Source organism: Ranitomeya imitator, chromosome 6 (assembly GCF_032444005.1).
Source record: "Ranitomeya imitator isolate aRanImi1 chromosome 6, aRanImi1.pri, whole genome shotgun sequence".
Classification (NCBI taxonomy): domain Eukaryota; kingdom Metazoa; phylum Chordata; class Amphibia; order Anura; family Dendrobatidae; genus Ranitomeya; species Ranitomeya imitator.
Genome location: NC_091287.1, coordinates 198,330,278 through 198,343,134, shown reverse-complemented (window position 1 = coordinate 198,343,134; position 12,857 = coordinate 198,330,278). Strand labels below are relative to the sequence as shown.

The 12,857-nt window shown below is 44.1% G+C and overlaps 1 protein-coding gene across 1 annotated transcript in view; it reads left to right on the top strand.

The window, feature by feature from the left end:
* Nucleotides 1-12,857, top strand: part of TRIO (trio Rho guanine nucleotide exchange factor) — a 2,940,676-nt gene that overhangs the window by 1,657,535 nt on the left and 1,270,284 nt on the right. Inside the window, 1 exon segment of the mRNA XM_069730426.1 lies at nucleotides 270-379. Within this exon segment, the coding sequence (XP_069586527.1) occupies nucleotides 270-379 (110 nt within the window).

Here is a 12,857-nt window from a genome sequence, read left to right as displayed (position 1 = left end):
GCACTAACCTAAACTAAGCCCAATAAACCATGTATATGTGTATGGAAAAAAAACATGATCAGGTCATTTTTTTTATCCCTTTATGTATTAGACAATGATTGTTACCATATGCTAAAAGCAGAGGTCTAAGAACTGTAGATTTTGTGTTTTAGAATTGTTTATCTTTTCAGCATGCAATGAAATGGCTTTATTTGAAATATGTTTAATACTTTTTTAAGCAGCCAGTCTCTAAACCTTAATAAATGTTTTCTTAATTTGTTATTTTGCAGACGTATCTGTGGGAAATGACCAGCGGAGTTGAAGAAATTCCACATGGCATTGTGAATAAAGAACAAATTATCTTTGGAAACATGCAAGAAATTTACGAGTTTCATAATAAGTGAGTACAGTTTAGGTATACTACTTTTTTCAGGTGGAAGGGATTATTGACTAAATTTCTTTCAGCTTCATTTTACATAATGCATTGAAATGCATTGAAATGCTTACATGGAAACGATTTGGCCGGGTGCACACGATCCGGAAGTAGCAGCGTTTTGGACGCAGTTCATATTCGCTGCTTCCAAAGCGCTGCCGGCTATTGAATGCACATGAATCTGCATGTGTTCACTGAACCATGCGTATTTACTCTATCCAATACATTCTATTGATGTACCATATTTTTCAGACCATAAGGAGCACCACAAATTTTTAGAAGGAAAATGATGGAAAAAATTAATGTGTCAAAGGGGGGATGTCTTACAGTCCTGAATTCAGCTTACCCCGGGGGGATCGGCAGCGGAGTCACAGACTGGTATGCAGGTTTAGTGGTGCTCGGCGGTGTGGGGGGCTAGGGGGACATTTTGTGAAAGCCCAGAGCCCCCGCACATCCATTGCTGCAATGCGGTGGTCTCTGGGAAGTCCTATCTCAGTATGGTGCTGCAGGGCGATGATATCGCTCCCATCCCAGCCTTGTGCAGCTAGTGCTGCAGGTTCGGTGGTGTGGGGGCTACGGTGACATTTTATGAAAGCCCGAAGCCCCCTCACTTCTGTTGCTTCGATGCCATGGCCTCCGGGAAAATGGCTGCCGGAGGCGGTGCATGCACAGATTGAGACCTTGGCAACGAGACCTCATCAGACTAGATTTCAATCTGCGCTTCTGACAGCCATTTTCCCAAAGGCTGGATTGATTCCCCAGATGCAGACTGAGATCTTAGCAATGAGAATCTCGGGAGATGAGATCTCGGAGCCAAGATCTCAATCTGGGCGGCCATTTTCCTGAAGGCCACAGCATTGAGGCAATAGAAGTTTGGGGGCTCCGGGCTTTCAGAAAATGTCGCCGGAGCCCCCTGCACCACCGAGCACTGCCAAACCTGCCGCATCAACCACACCAGGCTGGCATGGGAGCGAGATCATCGCTCTGCAGCGTCAGACCACCGGAAGAATGGCCCAACTCCTGCTGCCACCATGCTAACTGTAAGTACATTCCGACTATAAGACGCACTCCAGTTTTCCCAAAAAATTTCTGGGGAAACAAGTGTGTCTTATAGTCCGGCACTCCCATTTTCCCCAAAAACAATTTTGGGAAAAAGTGTGTCTTATAGTCCGAAAAATTAGTTAATTTCTGTTGCAGAGACTAGCGTCTCCACAAGAGACATTGACATTTTGCGGTCTGGAAAGACACCCAGACTTTTTTTGGGTGCCTGTGTTTTCTTACAATGTGACTATGGGGTTAGTAATGGGGGTGTCTTATTGACGGCAAAAAAACGCTGTGTTTGCATGCATTTTTGCATGCGTTTGCGTTGTTTATGCGCATACGTCCGATATTTCCAATGTTTTCCAGTAGCTTTTCCTTAACATCAGACACCCAATCTGCGTGTCTCATGGGATTTCTATATATATATATATATATATATATATATACATATATATAATATATATATAGACACACTGCACTGAGGAAATCCTCATCTTTTGCTGTTGTATCCTACAGCAAGATGGATTATGACATGGAGAGCTTCTTTGCTAGTCTGGATTTACATTTGAAATTGGCTGTTGCCTTTGCTTTTGCTTGTCAAGAAGAAAGAAGAAGACAAAAACTGAGAAGACATCGTTGTTGCTACTCGCAACACCCCATACTTTAACTCAGAGAGAGCCGTGGAGCCTACCACTCTTTATACACCGAGCTGCTTGCAAACCCTCATACGTTTTTTTACTACACGAGGATGTCCGAACGGAGTTTCGATGACTTGCTACAACATGTCCGAGGATCCATTACCAGGCATGACACACAACTCTGTAGAGCAATTCCTGCTAAGGAACGTCTGTTAGTGACCCTGAGGTACGTAATTGTGAAAAACAAACACATGTTCATAGTATTATTGTTAGAAAACCCGTGTATTATTTTTTTTTTATTTCCATTTTCTCTTTGGCAGACTCCTGGGTACCTGAGAGACCTTATCATCTCTCCATTTCCAGTTCCGGATTGGAGTGTCCAGTTTTTCTGGGTTTGTTGGAGACCATTGCAGGGCTTTATGTGACATTCTACATCAATAATTCCTCCCCCAACCCACAACTGAACTCTGGCTTGAAAATGCTGAAAAATTCAAGGAGATTTGTAATTTTCCTAACTGTGTGGGGGTTGTGGATGGCAAACACATTCAGTTTATGAAACCGGCTGGAAGTGAAACTGGAGTATTTCAACTATAAACAATACTTTTCTATTGTTCTCATGGCGATAACAGATGCCGAATGTCGATTTGTCGCTGTGGACATTGGCTCGTTTGGACAGAGAAATGACTTTCAGACTTTCAAAAACTCTGACATGGGCCAACGTTTGAATCATAATTTTAATTTTCCATAGCCACAAGCTCTTCCCAACCAAATGCCAATGCCCTTTGTTGTGGTTGGGGATGAGGCCTTTAAAATGTGTGCCAACCTCTTAAAACCTTACTCAATTAGGGACTTTAATCACACCAAATGGATTTTCAATTACCGACTAACAAGGGCACGGAGAACTGTGGAGTGTGCCTTTGGCTTGCTGATATCTAAATGGCACATTTTGGGAACAGCCATAAATCTGACAATTGATGAGGTTGTGAAAGCGTGTGTTATGCACAATTACATCCTGGCAAAAGATCGACCCAACTTAGAACCAGAGGAACCTGTTACATTGTATGATTACCAAGATCATCCTCTGAGAACTTCAGTGATAGTTGCCCAGATGAGGGATAAGTTTGCTGCATACTTTTATTGTATTTTAAGATTTATGATAATGGATGTGTGGCATGGCAAGACAGAATGGTTTAAGCCGCTAAGTATGTACCTGTAATGTAAAAATGTGAAGGCAAACAGGAAAAAAAAAATCCAGCTTCCAAAAATATCAAGATTTATTGAGGATAAAATCCAAAGTCCAATGACATGGTTCACAGGAGAATGAGTAGCAGCAGGCCTGGTCCTGCTGCTACTCATTCTCCTGTGAACCATGTCATTGGACTTTGGATTTTATCCTCAATAAATCTTGATATTTTTGGAAGCTGGATTTTTTTTCCTGTTTGCCTTATCGTTCCACGTGATGACTGCACGGTATCCGGGCTTCCCCACAACAAATGCCTAATAGGTGAGCTTGTTTTTCACTATTTTTCAATGTAAAAATGTACCTGTAATGTTTAACTGTACCTGTAATGTTTAAATGTACCTGTAATGTTTGCTGAATTAAATAATAAAATACATGTAGTAAAACACCCGTTATAAGTTCCCTCAACATACAATACACACGTGTATGTTTGCGGGGGTGCTTAGAGACAAAGAAAACACATATTGTGCAAAGAAAACAAACATTTATTTAACAAAAAAATAACTGGGTTTAGGATTGGGGTCTATCTGAGGGTGAGATGTGGTGGACCTTGGGGGTGTGAAGCTGTGAGCATTGGGTGGTAGTTGATGAAGGGGTTACAGGGGAAGGGGCAACAAGTTGGATTGGATCATGGATGGGACTGGACACATTGGGAGTAGACACAATGGAATCATGGGAATGGATAGTCAAACTGGAAGGGACTGACGCAAGGGAAGGTAGTGACACATTTGACAACAGAGACACATTGGTAGGTGAGGGTGGAGGTGGTGGGTCCTATTTTAACAGGGTTTTTTTGACTCCGGGTCTTTGTCCTGGTGGGAATGTTTTTAGTTTTGGACCTTTGCTTTCTTGGCCAAGTGGGAGGGGAGTGGTGGTCTCTATTGCAGTCTTCTGGCATGGTGCTGGACTGGGCAGGGTGGTGGAGGCTGCCGGCTGCAGGGGTGCTGAACTTGGGTGGGAAAGTAGTGGTGGATTCTGCTGGCTGCAGAGGTGCTGAACTTGGGAGTGTTGTGGATTCTGCTGGCTGCAGGGATGATGAAGTTGGCAGCGTGGTGGATCTGTGAACTGGAGGCTGTGGTGGTGGAGAGTTCGGTGCTGTGGGAGTTTGAAAGTAGATGTTCGGCTGCTGGTAATATCCTCTGGCCTGTGGATTGTAGTTTTGGGACTGCTGCTGCTGCAATGCATGGCTGTAATGTGCAAGCAGCCTTGATCTGGAATTGAGGCGTAAGGTTTTCCGACACTTCCCTATCTAATGAAAGAAAAAAAATGTTGCACAGGTCTCTCAAGGTCGGCTTCCAGGCGGTCAAAGCGTTTGTTGACATCCTGTAGAAGTGTGTTCACATGGGTGAACCCACTCTTCAGTCTATCACCAAGCACTTTAATCCCTTCCTGGAAGACCGAGCTTAAGTGCATAAACTCAGGCATGAGTGACCTCTCCCAGGCCCTCTGCCACTGACGAGAAGACCCAACAAAAGCAGCGGCAGAGGGCTGGGAGAAGGGAAAACCTGATGGACCGGTGGCTGCCTTGTTCCTCAGCATGTGAGGCCTGTGAGAAGGAGGAAAAAAGGAAAAAAAAATTGTAAAATAATGCACCTACATTTACAGTTTCACTGGCACGTCACACCACATTGCAATATTTAACAAAATCATTTCTGGTATGTGGCATGGCATGGTCCCAATCATGCAGCAGCGATCTGGCAACTTCTTCCCAGAGTCGTCAAATCACAGCAATGTTGGAGTGCTGATGATCATGGGTGTCCCACAACGGTACTCGCTCTTGCACAAGGTGAATTAGTTGCTCATTTTCAATGTCCTGTTTGGCTTCTTCCCTTTGTGGAACCTGTAGATCCAATAAAACAAAATAATTTTAAGTAAAAATGAAACAAAAATCAATTACAACTCTGATGAAAAGAATACTTACACCACGTCTTTCCTCCTGAGACACATGAGCCCGATGACCCTGGGAAGATTCATTTCCACTCAACTGCTCCTGCTCGTCATCAGTGGAAGATACCTGTAAAGAAATTACATGATTTAATACAGGTATAGTATTGCCAGTTAATACATACCAACCAGTATATCAAATGTGATTACCTAATCAGTGTTGTCTAATCAGTGTCGTCCACCCTGGGAGGCAGTCACTTCTTCACTTGAGGACATGGTTGAAGAGCAGGCAGCAGTCAAGTGAAACACTACAGAAACAAACAAATAAATGAAACACAATTTAAATTTGTTAAGAGCCAAACACAATGTCCCCCCCCCCCCACCCACCCCCCCGGAAAAAAAAAAAAGGACACCGATACTTAAGGCCCCGTCACACATAGCGACGCTGCAGCGATACCGACAACGATCCGGATCGCTGCAGCGTCGCTGTTTGGTCGCTGGAGAGCTGTCACACAGACCGCTCTCCAGCGACCAACGATCCCGAGGTCCCCGGTAACCAGGGTAAACATCGGGTAACTAAGCGCAGGGCCGCGCTTAGTAACCCGATGTTTACCCTGGTTACCATCGTTAAAGTAAAAAAAAAAAAACGCTACATACTTACCTATCGCTGTCTGTCCTCGGCGCTCTGTTTCTCTGGTCTGGCTGTGAGCACAGCGGCCGGAAAGCAGAGCGGTGACGTCACCGCTCTGCTTTCCGGCTGACCGGCGCTCACAGCCAGACCAGAGAAGCAGAGCGCCGAGGACAGACAGCGATAGGTAAGTATGTAGCGTTTGTTTTTTTACTTTTAGGATGGTAACCAGGGTAAACATCGGGTTACTAAGCGCCGCCCTGCGCTTAGTTACCCGATGTTTACCCTGGTTACCAGCGAAGACATCGCTGAATCGGCGTCACACACGCCGATTCAGCGATGTCAGCGGGACCTCAACGATCAAAAAATGTCCCAGGCCATTCCGACACGACCAGCGATCTCACAGCAGGGGCCTGATCGCTGGTACGTGTCACACATAGCGAGATCGCTACTGAGATCGCTGTTGCGTCACAAAACTTGTGACTCAGGAGCGATCTCGCTAGCGATCTCGCTATGTGTGACGGGGCCTTTACATTACAGGCAGTGGTCCAACAGCATAGCAGTCAGCAAAGGACAGGGACAGATCGCAGCACCAGGACAGATGGCAGAACCAGAAGAGACGCCAGCACCAGGAGAGATGGCAGCATTGGCAGACAACCAGTCTAAAGGAACTGAAAAAAAAAAAGTAAGGGAGACAGACATTCTCAAAGGTTCTATACTTACATGGCCAGTGTTGTCGTCACCACGACAGCAGCACCAGGAGAGACACCGGCACCAGAGACAGCAGCATCGGGACAGATGGCAGCACCAGGAGATACCCCAGCACCAGGAGAGATGGCAGCATCAGGAGACAACCAGTCTTGTTCTTCCATCCAGAGTCTTGTGCTTCCGTCCAGAGTTGTGTGCTTCCGTGCAGAATTGGGTGCTTCCGTGCAGAGTTGGGTGCTTCCGTGCAGAGTTGGGTGCTTCCGTGCAGAGTTGGGTGCTTCCGTGCAGAGTATTGTGCTTCCGTCCAGTCTTCTGCTTCCATCCAGTGTGTGAGTAATGGACTACCTGTCTCCACACCCCCTTTTATACATCAGTGTTTTGCATTTGGTAACCTAGTTTTCTGGACATGATTACAGTGTTTCGAACGCATGTCCTTGTGTACCAATGCATTCCCATAGACAGTAATGTGTTTTTTAAATGCAATTATCCACAATCGTCCGCATGTGCAATATTTGCCACCTCCAAAAATGAAACATGTTGTGTTCGCCGTGCCCCGCTGCACACCGCGAAACGACACATGCATACCCAAAAGCATGCAAACATATGCAAACTCATGTCCTTGCATACACCATGTTAAATATATGTACGCATGATGCATGTGGATCTATGAGGATGAAACGCTGCATGCACAGACGCAAATGTGAAACCAGCCTTAGAGATTTTCTGGGGTGGCTGAGAGCTGCCATTTTTAGCCTGGGGGGCAGTATCCACAGCCCCTTCCTAGGCTATTAATATCAGCCCTCAGCTGTCTGCATAGCCTTCGCTGGTTATTAATTATATGGGGGAGCACGGTGGCACAGTGGATAGCACTGGAGCCTTGCATCGCTGGGGTCCTGAGCTCTAATCCCACCCAGGGCAACAACTGCAAAGAGTATGTTCTCTCCGTGTTTGCGTGGTTTCCTCCGGGCACTCCGGTTTCCTCCCACATTCCAAAGACATACTGATAGGGATTTTAGATTGTGAGCCCCATTGGGGACAGTGATGATAATGTTTGCAAAAACTGTAAAGCGCTGCGGAATATGTTAGCACTATGTAAAAATAAAGATTATTATTATTATGGGGACTCCACATCATTTTTTGGGGGGGTCCCCCATTTTAATAACCAGTAGAAGCTTATTATACAGCTGTGAGATGATATTAATAGCCTGGGAAGCTCCATGGGTATTACTTATGTGACTTCAATATATACAGTACAGACCAAATGGTTGGGCACACCTTCTCATTTAACCCTCCGTCACATACAATATTCGGACTAACGAGTTCACATAAAATGTGCCTGTCAGGCGCCTGCTGGAAAAATACCTATAATATCTAATGTTTGCAATTTCAGTGCTCTAAAAGTGATCAGTGACCTTCATAGGGATGTAATAAAAGAGACTACACATAATCAGTTGCAAAAAAACATTTACTTAACATAAAACTAATAACTATGAAATACAAACTTTTCAAAACTCCCGCCAAATAGTCCCCAGTTCGACTCTCTCAAAAAAATGTACAAAGAAAATTTTTGAACACAAACTTAATTTTAAGGTACCTTAAGTACTATTAAAAACATATTCAATCAGAAGTCGATGCTGAGGTTTCCCCAGAAAAGTTACACTTGCAGAGCAAATAGCAAGAATTACACACCATTTTTGCATGTGTCAGGCAAATTGCTTTATGACATTTGAGACATTCATAATTTGAAAGCCTTCTGGTTCCGCTTTCCGTTTGGCAGGTGGTGCATCTCCTTCTTTTGTGAGGTGGTGCAGATGGTGACTTTTCACCATCATCTTCTGGGCGGAACCTTTTGAGCTGAACTTGAAGGCGAGAGGGGATACCGATTGTTTTCACGCTTCTCCTGCGTAGCTCTCCAAGTACTAGTTCATGGGCCAATTTTTTCAGATATAATCGTCTACGGAGTGGTTCAAGCTTGTTTTCAAGATAAATTACTTGTGAATTTATACCACCCAAATTCAACATAGCAAAAAATATGACCATTGGCCAGCGTTTGATGTTTCTGCTGACGTTGAAAGTGGAGCACATCTGATCTGCTGTATCCACACCCCCTTTAGTGGCATTGTAAAATGTAATTATCTCCTTTTTTTTTCTGCCCCAGTCCCAGGATCGATGGCAGCATCATCATGAAGTGTTGATAGAAGAAGTACGATTTTTTTGGCATGTGGTACATAGGAAACTAAAGCCTTTCCATTATGGAATGCAAACATACTGCTGTACTGTTGTCTCTCTTTCACACTAAACCAGGGATTCAAGCTTCAGGAGGCTAATTTGCATATTCCAGGTGCCTTCTGGGAGAAGGGAAGTCTCCCTAAGCTAGAAGATCGTTGGGTACAGCCGGGACCAGCTGCTTCGAAAGCATCACCAAACCAGGGATTCAAGCTTCAGGAGGCTAATTTGCATATTCCAGGTGCCTTCTGGGAGAAGCGAAGTCTCCCTAAGCTAGAAGATCGTTGGGTACAGCCGGGACCAGCTGCTTCGAAAGCATCACCAAACCAGGGATTCAAGCTTCAGGAGGCTAATTTGCATATTCCAGGTGCCTTCTGGGAGAAGCGAAGTCTCCCTAAGCTAGAAGATCGTTGGGTACAGCCGGGACCAGCTGCTTCGAAAGCATCACCAAACCAGGGATTCAAGCTTCAGGAGGCTAATTTGCATATTCCAGGTGCCTTCTGGGAGAAGCGAAGTCTCCCTAAGCTAGAAGATCGTTGGGTACAGCCGGGACCAGCTGCTTCGAAAGCATCACCAAACCAGGGATTCAAGCAAGGAATTTTTGCCTGTAGGACATTATTGCAAGAGAGCTTGGCTGAGTAGATTACACAAGAAGGAAAACACACAGCAAGTCAGCAGGATCTAGGAGCAACATGGCAGATGTGACAACCTACATGGTGAGCTGCAGCATGTGCTACATGTTCACAGATCGACCAGAAGAAGAATCCAATTTCACCTGTCAGAAGTGTAGACTAGTGGCCCTTTTAGAAGAAAAGGTGCGGGGTCTGGAAGAAAGAATAGCAACTTTGAAACTCATCAAAGAGAATGAAGACTTTCTAGACAGAACAGAAGCATCTCTACTGGTCACAGAAGGTGCAAAAAGTGTCAGAGAACCTCCAAAAGCAGATGTGTGGAAGCATGTGACCAAAAGAAGCAAGAAGACCATGGAGAAATCACCAACCACACAACTGAAGAACCGATATCAAATCTTTGTAGAGGATGAAGATGGCACACCTAAGAATGAAGCAATACCAGCAAGCAAAAAAGAAAAGGGCACACAGCAACAAGTGACAGCAAAAAGTACAGCCAAGAAGCAACGAAGAGTGGTGGTGGTGGGAGACTCACTACTGAGAGGCACCGAAGCAGCCATCTGCAGACCGGACATAACTGCAAGAGAAGTATGCTGCCTTCCAGGTGCGATGATCAAGGATGTGACCGATAGGATACCAAAGCTCTTCAGCTCCAAGGACGTCCACCCATTTCTTCTGATACATGTTGGCACCAATGACACGGCAAGGAAGGACCTACCGACAATCTGCAAGGACTTTGAAGAGTTGGGGAAGAAAGTAAAGGAACTGGATGCACAGGTAGTTTTTTCTTCTATCCTTCCAGTAGACGGGCATGGCACCAGGAGATGGAACAGGATCCTTGATGCAAACAACTGGCTAAGACGATGGTGCAGACAACAAGGATTTGGATTCCTGGACCACGGTGTGAATTACTGGTATGATGGACTCCTCGCCAGAGACGGACTACACCTCAACAAACCTGGGAAACACACATTCGCCAGAAGACTCGCTACACTCATCAGGAGGGCGTTAAACTAGAAGAAGAGGGGACGGGAAGAAAAACATTAGACTCGAACAAAGACGACCCAGGAAAACATACTCAGAAGGGAGGTAAGAACATTTCTAAAACAATTCACAGTGAGGAGATTGGAACAAAACAAAATCCTCTAAACTGCATGCTCGCAAACGCCAGAAGCCTGACAAACAAGATGGAAGAACTAGAAGCAGAAATATCTACAGGTAACTTTGACATAGTGGGAATAACCGAGACATGGTTAGATGAAAGCTATGACTGGGCAGTTAACTTACAGGGTTACAGTCTGTTTAGAAAGGATCGTAAAAATCGGAGAGGAGGAGGGGTTTGTCTCTATGTAAAGTCTTGTCTAAAGTCCACTTTAAGGGAGGATATTAGCGAAGGGAATGAGGATGTCGAGTCCATATGGGTTGAAATTCATGGAGGGAAAAATGGTAACAAAATTCTCATTGGGGTCTGTTACAAACCCCCAAATATAACAGAAAGCATGGAAAGTCTACTTCTAAAGCAGATAGATGAAGCTGCAACCCATAATGAGGTCCTGGTTATGGGGGACTTTAACTACCCGGATATTAACTGGGAAACAGAAACCTGTGAAACCCATAAAGGCAACAGGTTTCTGCTAATAACCAAGAAAAATTATCTTTCACAATTGGTGCAGAATCCAACCAGAGGAGCAGCACTTTTAGACCTAATACTATCTAATAGACCTGACAGAATAACAAATCTGCAGGTGGTTGGGCATTTAGGAAATAGCGACCACAATATTGTGCAGTTTCACCTGTCTTTCACTAGGGGGACTTGTCAGGGAGTCACAAAAACATTGAACTTTAGGAAGGCAAAGTTTAAACAGCTTAGAGATGCCCTTAATCTGGTAGACTGGGACAATATCCTCAGAAATGAGAATACAGATAATAAATGGGAAATGTTTAAGAACATCCTAAATAGGCAGTGTAAGCGGTTTATACCTTGTGGGAATAAAAGGACTAGAAATAGGAAAAACCCAATGTGGCTAAACAAAGAAGTAAGACAGGCAATTAACAGTAAAAAGAAAGCATTTGCACTACTAAAGCAGGATGGCACCATTGAAGCTCTAAAAAACTATAGGGAGAAAAATACTTTATCTAAAAAACTAATTAAAGCTGCCAAAAAGGAAACAGAGAAGCACATTGCTAAGGAGAGTAAAACTAATCCCAAACTGTTCTTCAACTATATCAATAGTAAAAGAATAAAAACTGAAAATGTAGGCCCCTTAAAAAATAGTGAGGAAAGAATGGTTGTAGATGATGAGGAAAAAGCTAACATATTAAACACCTTCTTCTCCACGGTATTCACGGTGGAAAATGAAATGCTAGGTGAAATCCCAAGAAACAATGAAAACCCTATATTAAGGGTCACCAATCTAACCCAAGAAGAGGTGCGAAACCGGCTAAATAAGATTAAAATAGATAAATCTCCGGGTCCGGATGGCATACACCCACGAGTACTAAGAGAACTAAGTAATGTAATAGATAAACCATTATTTCTTATTTTTAGTGACTCTATAGCGACAGGGTCTGTTCCGCAGGACTGGCGCATAGCAAATGTGGTGCCAATATTCAAAAAGGGCTCTAAAAGTGAACCTGGAAATTATAGGCCAGTAAGTCTAACCTCTATTGTTGGTAAAATATTTGAAGGGTTTCTGAGGGATGTTATTCTGGATTATCTCAATGAGAATAACTGTTTAACTCCATATCAGCATGGGTTTATGAGAAATCGCTCCTGTCAAACCAATCTAATCAGTTTTTATGAAGAGGTAAGCTATAGACTGGACCACGGTGAGTCATTGGACGTGGTATATCTCGATTTTTCCAAAGCGTTTGATACCGTGCCGCACAAGAGGTTGGTACACAAAATGAGAATGCTTGGTCTGGGGGAAAATGTGTGTAAATGGGTTAGTAACTGGCTTAGTGATAGAAAGCAGAGGGTGGTTATAAATGGTATAGTCTCTAACTGGGTCGCTGTGACCAGTGGGGTACCGCAGGGGTCAGTATTGGGACCTGTTCTCTTCAACATATTCATTAATGATCTGGTAGAAGGTTTACACAGTAAAATATCGATATTTGCAGATGATACAAAACTATATAAAGCAGTTAATACAAGAGAAGATAGTATTCTGCTACAGATGGATCTGGATAAGTTGGAAACTTGGGCTGAAAGGTGGCAGATGAGGTTTAACAATGATAAATGTAAGGTTATACACATGGGAAGAGGGAATCAATATCACCATTACACACTGAACGGGAAACCACTGGGTAAATCTGACAGGGAGAAGGACTTGGGGATCCTAGTTAATGATAAACTTACCTGGAGCAGCCAGTGCCAGGCAGCAGCTGCCAAGGCAAACAGGATCATGGGGTGCATTAAAAGAGGTCTGGATACACATGATGAGAGCATTAT